The sequence below is a fragment of the Notolepis coatsorum genome (genome assembly GCF_963971535.1).
Source record: "Notolepis coatsorum genome assembly, chromosome: 13".
Taxonomy (NCBI): Eukaryota; Metazoa; Chordata; class Actinopteri; order Aulopiformes; family Paralepididae; genus Notolepis; species Notolepis coatsorum.
The window spans coordinates 116,119,618-116,134,222 of record NC_140177.1 but is presented as its reverse complement, the minus strand read 5'-3'; the positions used below and the strand labels follow the sequence as shown (position 1 = coordinate 116,134,222).

General features: G+C 41.8%; 1 protein-coding gene across 1 annotated transcript in view; it reads right to left on the bottom strand.

The window, feature by feature from the left end:
• Positions 1-1,279: 1,279 nt before the first annotated feature.
• Positions 1,280-14,605, bottom strand: part of ift57 (intraflagellar transport 57 homolog (Chlamydomonas)) — a 30,792-nt gene continuing 17,466 nt past the window's right edge. Inside the window, exon 11 of the mRNA XM_084327544.1 lies at positions 1,280-1,584. Within this exon, the coding sequence (XP_084183670.1) occupies positions 1,409-1,584 (176 nt within the window). The 3' untranslated portion in view covers positions 1,280-1,408. The remainder of the gene's footprint in view (positions 1,585-14,605) is intronic.

Sequence of the window (14,605 nt, the reverse complement as noted above, 5' to 3'; positions counted from 1 at the left end):
CACCTGTTATTGTACAGTTAGTAGTGATGGGTGTAGCAGTCACCTGTTATTGTACAGTTAGTAGTGATGGGTGTAGCAGTCACCTGTTATGTACAGTAGTGATGATGGGTGTAGCAGTCACCTGTTATGTACAGTAGTGATGATGGGTGTAGCAGTCACCTGTGTTATGTACTTTGGGATCTGCATTTGGGGAAATTAGCTTATCGTCTTCTCCAGAGAGACAAGATAGATACCAGTTTCCTCTGTGCGTTCAGTAGAAAGCTATCTGGCAGCCATCTTTGGTATTCCAGAAGACTGCACGGTACACTTCCAGACAATTATTTAGGGGTTCTGGCCTTTACCTCCTTGATAGTGAGACGCCAGCTCCTTCTCCAATGGAAGTCTACTAGAGGGGTTCCGAAACTTTTCAGGCCGCGACCCCCACTATTATAGGAGGCAAAAAAACACACACACTAATAAGCATTGGAGGCTTTTAACCAGGGCCGGACTGGGGAAATCATTCAGGCCAGGAAATATAGTGTGAAATATAGCCCCAGTCAGGCCACTTTTTAAGCAGGGGGTCTGGGGGTCCCCCACCAGGACATTTAGTTACAAAGACTTCATTTCCTGCATTCTGGTACATGATTTTTTTTTTTATTTGTGCCCTTTAAACTCCTGACTTAATTTGATCCTACCTCATCGAATGACCGAGCCCCCCCCCCTCTTCTTCTACCTCTATCTCTCCTCTCGATCTCTCTGCAGTTTATTTTGTTTGATGTATTGTTGATTTGATACCCGTTTTGTATGTATGTGCAAACTGTGTTTTATTTTACCCTGTTTTATATATTGTAATTATTATTTCAATGTCTGTTTGGTATATATTTGAAAAAAAAGAAAATAACGAGAAAGTGTAAAGAATGTGCAGATGTGAACTGATAAAATTGTCTGAAACTTTAAAAAAGAATATGAATGAAAAAAAAGCTATCTGGCTGCACGTTAGCCTAGCTTAGCACAACGAATGGAAGCGGACAGTGCCGGTTAGCCTTCGGGAGAGGTGTTACAGTAGTTGGACAATGCCTAGAGGTGTTAGTTGGACAAGGCTGCTGACTACTAGGGACATTCTAGTGGCCATTTGGACAGAAAAACAATGCATAACAACCATTTACCCCAAACTATGGATTATCCAGCATGTTCAGCAATCTCCTTTATAGTCAAATATTAAACAATAACACATTCAAAAAAACATTTGAACACATTTATATTATAAAAAAAAAAAAAAAAAAAAAAAAAAAAACACGTGTTATGTATTCGTATGTATATGTAAGGAATATCACAGATTTATACACAAAGTATCACCAACGGAACAAGTTGAACAATATAGCACATAGTGGTCCTAAGAAACGATAGTTATTCAACAACAGCATTGGGTTTAGTGAGAGAGAGCCGGCTCTGGTATGTTGGTGGCGTTCATGTCTCTGGTCATGTTAGACTTCTCCTTCAGCTTGGCCTGCAGCAGCGTGTGCTCCACCACGCCGATACGGATGTCCATCTGAACGATCTCCTGCTTCAGTTTGGTCAGACTCTGCTTTATCTTCACCACAGGTGCTGGAGGATGACAACAAAACAAAACAAAGTTAACATGCAAACTAGAAAACAAACCTTTGAAGGTGGGGGTAGTATGGTGCCATTATTGTTCTAATGTTTGGAAATGTGTCTGGAGAGCTGTGTAACTGTATCTCAATCCATACATAGATCTGTAAATGCGTACACAGATCTGTAAATGCGTACATAGATCTGTAAATGCGTACACAGATCTGTAAATGCGTACACAGATCTGTAAATCTGCACACAGATCTGTAAATATCTATATCATCAGTTACAAGTCAGGCGAGCCTCTCAGTTGGTTGTCTTTGTACATGTGGTTTTGTTACACTTCTGCTGTGGCAGAGATTTGCAAATACCTGTGGACAGGGGTGCAGTGCTCATGCCACGCGGTACCACGCCGTTCCACCACTTTTCTGAGCAGAAGCATGCGCATGCACGCACGTGCACACAAAAATGCGTTCACAACTTTCACTCGACTCGTTGTGCCGTGCGCCAAGTACCGGTACTCACCCAGCTACTTGTCTTTGCATAACAATAGCATAACAAAGAACGAGAAGAGCAAAACCAAAATACAAGCCCTGTACCAATTGGTGGGGGTTTGCTTGAGCTGTGGAACCTCTCACTATGTGACAAATGGTCCCAACTGGAAGGATGAGACATTTCTTAAGTTGTGCTTCAGAAGGAAACTGTCCTTCTGTAAACTAAGTTACATTGTTAATTTAGTTTGTATTTACTTTTCTAGTTTAAAGGGGAACTATTTTACCATTTCTTTCACTATTTGGGCACTTTTACACAATTCCTGTGAGTTTATGGAACACCTCTGTAATTTTTTATTTTTTTTAATTCATTGTTTTGTATTTCTAATCAAGTCCTCAAAAACAGCATTTTTCTACCTCAAGATCTTAAGCCGTTTTGAGCCTGGGCCTGTTTGAGTCTCGCCCGCAGCAGATTATCATGCAGCTGAGTCTCTCTGACATCACAAATCAGCACATTTTCAGATGACTCAGTTCAGTGAGGGTGAATATTGTGAGAGGAGAATTGGAAGAATGCGCCAATATGAGAATTAGAGACATAGATCATATTAATATAAGTCCACATAGCTAGGAAACAATGCCAAACACTGAAAAAAGCCATTTATAAGATAGTTCCCCTTTAAGTTAATGCAATTAAAGAAATTGTAACTACAATATTGTATCTACAATTACATTTAAAACATTGTTTGTTTTTCAACCATATCTGTTGACAATATAATTTCTTTATATATTGAATGCTACATCCTGCTACCTTTTTCAGCTTCTCTATTTCAAGGCAATATTTACAAAAACTAAACTAAAACTAAAAACCCCAACACCACATTGCCTCATCTGCTCAAGTTGATTGAGGACTTTGGTGATTTATCGGGATTTAAGATAAATTGGCCGAAGTCGGCTTTCCTTCCACTTAACACCCCTGCAAAAAAAGATACAACCCTCCCAGGACAGATACCGATGGTAAAACATTTCAGATGCTTGGGAGTGGAAATATTCCCTACCATAAGACAAACGGTGAAGCACAACTACACAAAAATCCAAAACAAAATCAAAGACGACCTCGATAGATGGGCAAAACTTAAGAACACAGTACAAGCACGGATATCAATAGTTAAGATGGATGTACTACCTAAAATCAACTTCTTCTGTTCAATGCTACCGTTACCCCCTCCAGAGGGTTACTGGAAAAGATTACACTCCTCCACATACAAATTTATTTGGAATAACAAACCACCACGTATAAAAAGATCCACCGCACAGAGAAATAAAGCAGATGGTGGCATGGCATTTCCAGATTTTTTCCTATATTTTAAGGCGTACTCATTAAGTCCATTGACAACATGGTTTGACTCCCAAGCATTAGCATCTTGGAGAAAAATAGAAGAAAACATAGTAGCCCCACATAGACTGAAGGACATAGCATACACTAAACTACCAATCAAGCACTGTGAACGAAAATTTGGCCCCATAATTACTCATGCGATCCGGATATGGCGTGAATCACAAAAAAAAAATCCTAACCCACAAGAATGGCACAATCATACTCCCTTATTCAATAACAATGCTCTCTTAATTGGAAAACGACCTATAAGATTCCCTATATGGGAAGAGCAAGGCATACACTCATTAGGGGATATTTTTAACAAACAGGGTTTTTGTAGTGATAAAGAAATACGCAAAAAATTTAATCTCACCAAGTCCACATGGCTTTTTCACAAACAGTTAGAGCTATGTTTGAAGTCTCACGGTGTTCCATTAGACAGACCAATTGAACACCACAGATACCACAAATTCTTCTACTCAAGAGAGACATCGAGAGGTTTTGTTTCAGAATTTTATCATCAATTACTAACGTCCTCGTATGAAACCCTCCAACTTGACTCTGTCTGGAGGAGGGATATACCAGACCTGGAAAACGACTTTGATTGGCAAGGAGCCTGGGCAAATGTCCGACTTACATCAAGGAACCCGGATCATCAACAAATCAATCTTAACTATATTCACAGGACATACTTGACTCCTATAAGACTGTGCCGAATGGGGCTCAAACAAGATTCCAAATGCACCCAATGTACAAATGGGGACGAAGGGACATTTATGCACATGTATTGGGACTGCTCACCAGTTAAGGCATTCTGGAAAGATGTGACCCAACAAATATCAAAACTCGTATCTTGGAATATACCTGTACACCCCTCGGTATTGCTGTTGAATGATGTTTTTGAGTTTGCAGTGAATCCACAGCTAAAGAGATTGGTTTTATCGGGTATCACAGTAGCCAAAAAGCTGATCGCATCACGCTGGTTTCAACCGGAAAAAATGTGCCGTAAAGTTTGGTTTCTTACATATCTCGATGTAATTTACCATGAAATATCTACAGCAAGAATTCTGGGTCTCAATGAATCCAAAATGTCAATGTGGTTAGAAGTGGTGGAGAGAATAAAAGCTAGCTTATAATGGTAGTGTCTGGTTAGGTGCGAGGGATAGTGGAGGTACTTCTCAAGGTGGGGTCCGGGAGGGGGGGGTTCGAGCTGAGCATATGTATGTAGGGTTTTTTTTTTAGATAACAGGTATTATGGGTATATCTTATATAAAACAACTAACCAAAAGGTGATCCCATTGGATGTGCCCTGACAATTAATGCTTGTATATCTTATCGTGTGTTGTCATGTTTGTTTATATGTTTGTTTAAAAAAGAATAAAAAAATAAAATACAAAAAAAAAACTAAACTAAAACTAGTAATTTCCTATACAAACATGTTTCCTACTATTTATGCATAATAATCATTCTAATTCATAATGCTGGTCGGAGCTGTTCGGGAACATGTATAGATAGATAGATCTTTATTTGTCATTGTTGGTACAACGAAATTTGTTAGGAACATCACCACTGGCATACAACATAAGATATAACATGTGCAAAATAATAATGTCAATAATAATAGTAATATAGTAATAAAGTAATAGAGTATCAATGTCCCAATGTCCCAATATATAACATACCATCATTGTCCCAAGTGCATCTAGTGCTTGTGCAAATAAATTAATAAATATAAATATTTCAGTCCAGTGAGTTGATGGAAGGAGGGGGGGGGGGGCATTGACTTGCAAAGGATGAAGTATTGTATAGTGCAGCAATGCAAGTCCGGTTCACAGTTATTGTTGTAATGTGGGAGTGGGAGTTATGTCACCGGGGGTGGGATGCGGGGGGGGGCAAGTTGATGTTCGTCGTTGAGCAGCCTGACAGCCCGTGGGTAGAGGCAGTTGGTCAGTCTGCTGGTTCCGGACTGGATGGATCTGTACCTTCGACCAGAGGGCAGCAGTTGGAAGAGATGGTTTGCTGGGTGGTACTGGTCTAGTAAGATGTTATTTATACGCCGTAGGCAGCGGGAGGTAAAGACTGTGGAGATATCTGGGAGGCTAGCTCCAGTGATCCTCCTCGCAGCCTTGACCACTCTGTGGAGGGCCTCCTTCTCTGCCCTGGTGCAGCCAGTAAACCACACCAGTAGTCCGTACGTGAGTACACTCTCTACTGCGCAGTGGTAGAAGTTGGCCATCAGTCCCTGTGGGAGTTTAGCCCATTTAAGCTTCCTAAGATAGAAAAGGCGCTGCTGTGCTTTGCCCACAGCAGAGGCAATGCTGACCCCCCAGGACAGGTCATCAGACATTGTCACGCCCAGAAACTTACATTTTGAAACCCTCTCCACCTCCTCATTCCCAATGAGGAGTGGAGAGTGGCTGAGGTCACCAGTCCTGCGGAAATCGATGATCATCTCCTTGGTCTTCGTGGGGTTGAGAGCAAGGTTATGACCATCGCACCACTCCACTAGTTGCTCAACCTCCCTCCTGTATGAGGTCTCATCATTCCCTCTGATGAGGCCAAGCACTGTTGTGTCGTCTGCAAATTTTACTATGAGGTTAGATGGAGAGGAGGAACAACAGTCGTGTGTGAAAAGTGTGTAGAGAAGTGGGCTGAGTACACACCCCTGAGGGGCCCCGGTGCTAATGGGCAGGGTGGGGGATGTGTGCTTGCCAATCCTGACATGTTGTGTGCGATTTGTGAGAAAGTCCAAGATCCAGTTGCATAGTGTGGTGTTCAGTCCGAGTTTGTGCAGTTTACTGTGGAGCTTGTTGGGTAGAATGGTGTTGAAAGCTGAACTGAAGTCAACAAAAAGGAGTCTACCATATGTGTGCCTGTGCTCTAGGTGTTCCAGTAGAGTGTGCAACACAATGGCAATAGCATCCTCTGTTGACCTGTTCTTCCGGTAGGCAAACTGGTTGTGGTCTAATGATGGCGGTATGGAGGCTTTTATATGTTTCATGACCAGTCTCTCAAAGCATTTTGCGACGATGGGGGTGAGTGCCACAGGTCTGTAGTCGTTCAGGCCTGTGACTTTAGGTTTCTTTGGAACCGGGACTATTGTGGCTGCTTTAAGACATGCGGGAACCCAGGATGAGCCCAGAGACAGGTTGAAGATGGTGGTGAGAACTGGGGCTAGTTCAGCCGCACAGTCCTTGAGCACCCGTCCCAGGACTCCATCAGGCCCCGCCGCCTTCCTTGTGTTGATGTTTTGTAGACTGAGTCTAACCTCATGAGTGCTCAGGACTATGGTGGAGCCGTCAGAGGGGAGAGGGGGCGACACCGGGTCCTTATTGTCCCTGTCAAAACGTGCATAAAAGATGTTTAACTCCTCCGCTAGGGGGGCGCTGCCGTTGACGGGGGGGGATGATCTGCCCTTGTAGTCCGATATAGCCCTAACACCCTCCCACACCTGACGGGGGTTTGAGGCGCTGTTGAAGTGGGCTTCAATGCGGTTTTTATATGACAGCTTAGCAGATCTGACTCCCTTTTTCAGGTCTGATCTCGCTGCACTGTATGCGTTGGTGTCACCTGATCTATGTGCTGCATTTCTAGCTCGTAATAATGATTTTATGTTCTGTGTCATCCAGGGTTTGACATTTGGAAAGACACGGATCTGCTTCCAAGTTGTAACAATGTCTACACAGAAAGTGATGTAATCGAGCACTGAGAGAGAGAAAATGTCCAGAGACTTACGTGTCAACACTCCCAGGCTACCGAAAATGTCCCAGTCTGTGATGCTGAAACAGTCCTGGAGTTTAGGGATGGCGTCCTCAGGCCAGATCCTGACAGACCTGGCTTCGGGTCTGCTGGATCTGATTTTTGGTGTGTACCAAGGGTGCAGGAGGAGCGACACATGATCTGATAGAACTAGGTGGGGGTACACCGTGGCTCTATAAGCATGGGCTATGTTGGTATAAACCTGATCAAGTGTGTTTCTCCCTCTGGTGGCACATTTCACATTTCGGTGGAAAGAGTGAAGTACAGTCTTTAGGTCGGCATGATTGAAATCCCCCGCCGCAATAAAGATACTGTCAGGATGTGCCGCCAGGCATTTGTTTACAGTGTCCTGTAGCCTGGCTAACGCTAGCTTAGCATTGGCGTCCGGAGGTATATAAACAGCACAGATGTAAACAGAAGAGAATTCTCTCGGTAAGTAAAATGGTCTGCATTTTAGCAGTAAAAATTCCACATCGGGGCAACAATGTTTGTCAACCACTGTGACATTGGTACACCACGAGTCATTAATGTAGATGCGCAAGCACCCAGCAGGGATTCTAACACTTTCACTGCCACACACGAGATATCTCGGGTTTCCGATAGTTATGTTGAAAGCCACTCACGAGAGTTCTCGGATTTTTTTTTTTTTAGCGATCTGAAATCATATTGCATCACGCGAGCCTACCCGAGTATACCCGAGCGCCGCCGGCGATCATATGTGGAAAAAAGCGCCCCCTATCGTCTCCCAGATGACATAAGGGATTTTGGAATGGACTCAATGAAAATGGATGGGGAAAGAAATCCGGTACTCCACATTTTCCAGTCCACTGATGCAGCCGGGGTTACCACAGTTCATTCTGGAGCCTCTCAGCCCCGCGGAATCATGTGTACTACTGTATCACGTTGGATCCATACACTTATCGATTTTTTCAAATGGTGATCAGGAATTGGAATATACCAGTTGGATACCATCTGATGTCAGGTAAGGAATCTATGTTATCAGTGTTAGGATAATCAGACTAATTTTGATGAAGATATAGGCTGTTTTGTGAAATGGGCTCTTTCGGTTTCACTGTAAAAGTCCAAGAGGAAATGAACACGGCGATTATCCGTGCGCGGCTCGAATGTGCTTGCGTGCACGTATAATATTGATCATCTAGCGATTCATAAATAGGCAGACGAATATCAACGTTCTGGAATATTCCAGTAAAAGACGATTATCACAGAATGGTCCAGAATGAACTGTTTTTTACCTCAAAACGGGTGCTTTTCTAAATGCTCTGAAACGGAAATGAAGCGATAAAAAACCAATCTGCCTCGACAGCACTGACTGGAAAAGTATTCTTTGATAAGCGATGGGCAGATTAGACACAGCCATAATTTAAAACATAGATTAGGCGATATTAACGTTAACATTGAAGTGGACCGTGGCATCAAGGGGGTAAAAAGGAAAACCCGGCGTGGCACTCAAAGTGTTAACACTTTGGGTGCCATGGGTTAAATTCATGATATACCATAGATTGCTAGCTCTATTTGTCTATGGAGAAGTACCCCTTCTTTGCATGGCTATAACTTTTTAAATTCTATTGCTACATTGCCATTATTAGGGCCCATTCAAAGTCCTATATGTATTGTTCATTGTGTAGCAACGTTAAACTTTTTCATTCACATATTCATAGTAAAGTATGGTCTAATGTATAAGTATGTTTTCATCTCTTTCTGCAGCTTTCTCCAGAACGTGATCTATAGCCCCAAATGCATTATATTGATGATGAAATACAGTTTGATGGCAATCGGGGCGATATAAAAAATTTCAATGGCGATATAAAAAATTTCAATTGGACGTACTTCTAGAATGATCTACGTATGATCTGATGATGACCGGATGGGCGGGGGATCGTTTATAATTCCGTGGGCAGCGTTATATCATTCATCTAGTGTGGGTCATATGTTCATCATAACAGTTTATATGGAACACGTTCAAAAATAACGCAGAATCTTACCGGATCTTCCTCGCGCCGTTGGACGATCAGCGTGGTGTAGACCGTTTTCGATTATGGAATGTTTATCCTGATGAACCATTTCCAGCTTGTATAATACTATATACGTCCAAATCATGTTGTTTATCGAGTTATTGGCAATGGATCGCTATATATTGTGACGAGCCAGAGTGCCGGTAGCCAAACCGAGTGCCCGGAAGTAATATGGCCGACCAGCACAACCTCCACAGCACTTCCTGTTTGGCGATTGCGCCGATCGGCCACCAGATGGCGCTCCTGAACCGCCAGAGAGCTCAGTGGGTCCTCCTGGTGGATCTCAGGCCAGCGGAGGGGAAATATGAATCCGATCACAGATTTTTGAAATATTGATATTAAAGACGCTGTAAAGCGTCCTTCGGCAACTTGAGCACCCAAAGTGTTAATACTGGAAGTAGAATCTGTTATTTAAACTAGCTTGACACGAGATTACTTCCATTTTAGAGGAGCGTGTTTTTCAGCTTTAGCAACCTTTACTTGTAAATGAGAAGCAATTTATCAAACTCAATTGATCTTCCTGGTAAAATAAACTTGCCAAAAAGCAGTTTTTAAGCTTTAAAACACTTAACGCTCCCAATCTCGCCGGCGCGATTACCGCACTGACGCCAGGCAGTCAGGTCCTGTTTGGGCAGTTTTCGGCGGAAGGACACAATTTTTGGAGACCATATTTGGAAGACCCATCACCACCATCACAGCAAGTATCAGTCCGCAGGTCCTAGAGGGACTATATATATATATATATGGCTCTCGAAGCAGCATTCAAGTTTTTCCAGAGCGTGATAGAATTTATTTCTCTGGGGAATCAGAGCTTCTTCGCGCATCTCGAAACGACCGTGTAAGTACTGTTTATACTAATTTGTTGGACTTATTATAGCATTCGTTAACGTTTATGACCGTCTATAGTGTTTCCAGAGATTCTGGTAATATTTTCCACTCAAAAATCTTGTTTCAAAAGTACCGATGTGAAGTAAAAAATCACCCAGGATGCCATGCTTTGTGTCGCGGTAACTTTGGAGCTAGCTGCGAGCTAACGTCTGACTAACGTGAACACAATTGACATTTATTTAGCAAATGCAGTGTTTTCAAATAGCCACATTGCTGTATTTAGTGTATTCATTAGTGGGTCATATTCGTATATATAACATATTTCATTTTATCAAATGCTGGACGCTAGCTCCCATGCTAGCGTTGGCTAACAACATCAAGCTGAGAGCCAGGGAGAGCCACGCTACTTCCCTACCCAGGAAAGATGGGTATAGAGCGGCAGAGAGTATGGAGGAAGACAAGGCTCTAGGAACAGAATGGGGTAAGTTTGAAGAAAGATTTTAACACACACATGAAGGTTTTATAATTACCATCACAATATGTAGAAAAGAATATTTTTTATTCTTTTTAACACTATGATCGCCGTGAACGAGTTTTCACGTCATTCCGAGCCATGCTCATTCTGCCGAAGACGCCGTAACTCGTCTTTGATGTCAATATTTCAAAAATCTGTCATCGAAATCATATTTCCTTTCCGGAGCCCTGAGACACACTGCTGATCTCCTCTCAACTCTCTAGCGGTTCAAGAGCGCCATCTGGTGGCCGATCGGCAGATCGCCAACCGGATATTAACATTTGAACCGGTAGTGCTCATCCATATGTGGTCCGGCCACTCGCTATCGTTAGAGAGACTCCGTCTTGATACAGTGAACATCAATCGGTGCAAATAACTCGAAAAAACAACATGATTTGGACGTATATACTATTATACAACCTGGAAATGGATCGGGCATTTCTACATCCCATAATAGAAAAAAATCTGTTCCACGCTCATCTGCCAGCGGCGCGAGGAAGCCACGGTAAGATTCAGCGTTATATTCGAACGTGTTCTTTACTAACTGCTCTGATGAACATATGACCCACTCTGGATGAATCATCTAACGCTGCCCACGGAATTATAAACGATCCCCCGCCCATCCGGTCATCATCAGATGATGCGTAGAAACTTCTAGAAGCACGTCCATTTGAAATTTTTTATCTCGCACAGATTTCTACCAAACTGTATTTGATCATCAATATAATGCAATTAGGGCTATAAATCACATTCTGAAGAAAGCTGCAGAAAACGATAAAAACATACTTATACTTTAGACCATATTTTAGTATGAATATGTGAATGAAAAAGTTTAACGTTGCTACACCCTGAACAATACATATAGGACATTGAATGGGCCATAATAATGGCAATTTAGCAATATAATTTAAAAAGTTATAGCCCTGCAAAGAAGGGGAACTTCTCCATAGACAAATAGAGCTGGCGAGGGATGGTAAAATATGAATTTAACCCATGGCGATTAAAGTGTTAATCTAATCTAGTTTCATTAATTAATTCCAAACTTTTGAACAATATATGCTATTTCTAATCCGTCAGCTGTTCTATATTGGGTTCAAGTATTTAATAGCAGCCTGAAGTGGAAACAAACATGTTTCGGAACTCTTGTTCCTTCATCAGTGTTATGGCTAGCCTGATGAAGGAACAAGAGTTCCGAAACATGTTTGTTTCCACTTCCGGCTGCTATTAAATACTTGAACCTGAGAGTGCTGGTCCAGCTTCCCTGCTTTTTTTTTTTATATATCACTTTATGGGATTTCAGCACCCAGTGTCGGATTTTGAGAGCACGGTCTAACTTGACAGCTGTTCTATATTGCCAATAAGATTGTCTACATTCCATTCATTACACATACATTTCAAATAAGCAAGGAAAGTGCTTGAAAATAAATTTTCTTCCAAGTTTAATTTCAACAAGTTCAAGTGCAACTACATATGAACCATAATAAAAATGATGATGATAAACATACACTTATTTTATATCATTGGAAAGCCCTAGTTGTTAGCTTCAAAATGGTACCAAATATGAGGTACTTTGAAATACCCAGTAACTAATAATCTATCACAAACTTCATGTTCAGGGATTTCCTAAATAGGCCAGGCGACCCACAAGAAGTGGATGAATGACCCCACCCATTGGCTGGAGGTGTCATTTTCTGACACCTGTCACTTTATTCGTCGTTAAGTAAGTACGTTCATTCATCAAAAAAGTTAAGATTATTATGATTACTATGATTACAGTGTAGGGCAGTTGTAGACAGTGAAAGCAGTAGGTAGGTATAAATTGAGTATAGGCAACAGAGTTCAGAGTCATACAGTATGGGTAACAGAGCCTAGGGTGTAAGCAATGGAGTCAGAGTTCAGACGGTATCGGGGGGGGGCAGTCAACGTGTTCAAAGAGATGACAGCTGAGGGAAAGAAGCTGTTCCTGAGTCTGCTTGACTTGGAGCAGAGGTTCACAGGTCGGCAATAGGCGGCCCGCGGGCCGAAATTGGCCCGCCAGCAGTAATATCTGGCCCCTCGGATAATCTTTTTTTTTTTTTTTTTAATATAATCAGACCAACTAGGCTAGGCTATATGTTAGCTATAATGTCCAAATAGAGAAACTATCACCACCTAAAGAATGCTTATTATACTTTGTTTGATCCATGTTGAGAGTGAACAGGTAGGCAGCGAGGTGCAATGTAGCGCTTGCTCAACATGAAAAAGTCGGTGGACAGTGCCTGGTGCTGAAATAACAAACAAGCATGTGTGAATTAAAACACCAGTTCAGTAAGTCATTCAAACTTTATCTTATATGACTGTGACGGCACCACACATGTGAACAGTAACAATGCAATTTAAACTGACGTAAAAAAATTAAAGCTGAATCCGCTTCAAAAAGATGCGCTACATTAGGTATATAAGGAATTAAAACGAGACATTATAATTTTTTTATCCACTTTTTCTCCTCCTGTTTTTCTCTGATTTTCTCCCATCCCAATTTAGTCGTTATGCCAATTCCCCCCTTCCCTTCCTGGTCGTTGCTCGCATGTGCCACCCACTGGTCGGTCTAGGGAGTCCTGAAGTCTATCAGATGCTTCCTCCATCACATAGGAGACAGCCAGCAACCTCTTTTCACCTGCCAGCGCGGACTTTCATTGGTGAAGTGTAACGCGTGGGAGGTCACACTACCTTCACCATATCCCTTCTTTGCTGTGCAGGCGCCCTGACCGACCTGCAGGAGTCGCTGTTTACAACGACCAGAATACCACCCCACGGCTTCCCTCCCGCTGACTCTGCCAATTGAGCCAGTATGACGGCCAGCCAAGCCGGAGGCAATGCTGACAGCCGGATTCGAGTCTCTTGCTTTGGTGACAAGCGCTTAGACCGCTGCGCCACCCAGCCGCCCAAAACGAGACATTTATTAACTAAATAAAAAATACAATTATGCTTTTAACCCTCTAAAGCCTGGCGCAACACTAGACATGTTTTGTAAAACATTAAATATCTTTGGATTTGTTTGTGATAAAGACTTGCTTTATTGTATCGGAATCGATTGTCATCTCAAAATTTTTTGCATCTCTCCGAGAATGCGCGGATGTAAAGCATAGAATCTTGAAATATCTAGATTGGTTGTTTTCTCTGGACTGCATCTAATCCGCTGTATCTATCCATGTATCACTATAACCAATGGAAATGCTAGAAATGGTCACCTGGACTGGGAGAACCAATGGAAAATTACTATTGTTTCTCAATAGTCCAGTGCGCTCCACAGAAAGGGCCGTCAGATAATAATAATAATAATAATAATAATAACTTTATTTGTATAGCACTTTTCATACAGAAGTTGCAGTTCAAAGTGATTCACAACAGTAAAAAATACAGGATGATTGGTAGTTAAGACAAGCTTTCTCTGGGCTTTTGAAAAGGTAGGGCAGACCTTGTTGGTAACAGGGAGCCGATAGGAGAGGATAAGTGTCAGTAGGTGAACAGAATGGAGAAATATTTGACTGGGACAAAAAGAAAGACAAGCGATGCTTCAGAAATAAACTAATGTGACAGCAACGTAAAAAAACTAAAACAAAGTCAAGAAAATACAACAAAGCTTATCTCGCTCTTGGCGAGATTTCTCTCTCCAAAAAAAGAAACGACGGTCTGAGTGTCTATTGAACTGTATTGTTATAATATTATAATAACTTTGTTTATTTATATAGCACCTTTCATACATGGATTGCAGCTCAAAGTGCTTCACACAATAGGCATAACATTTGCATACAGTTGACAGAATAAAAGCAATGCATAAAGTGCAGACATAATAGGTATAAAAGACAATAAAAGTGCATTTAGCTGGATTGTAAACTAGATTTAAAACGAGGATTCTATTAGAATCACTGAATCACGCTCTACTGTACCAAATGAGCCAGATGAGCCAAGAACGGATATATCCGTGTTTCGATTCCATGCTTAAAGTGGCCAGTTGTTTTGGCTTTTATTCCATTTTAATAACCTATTCAAGGTC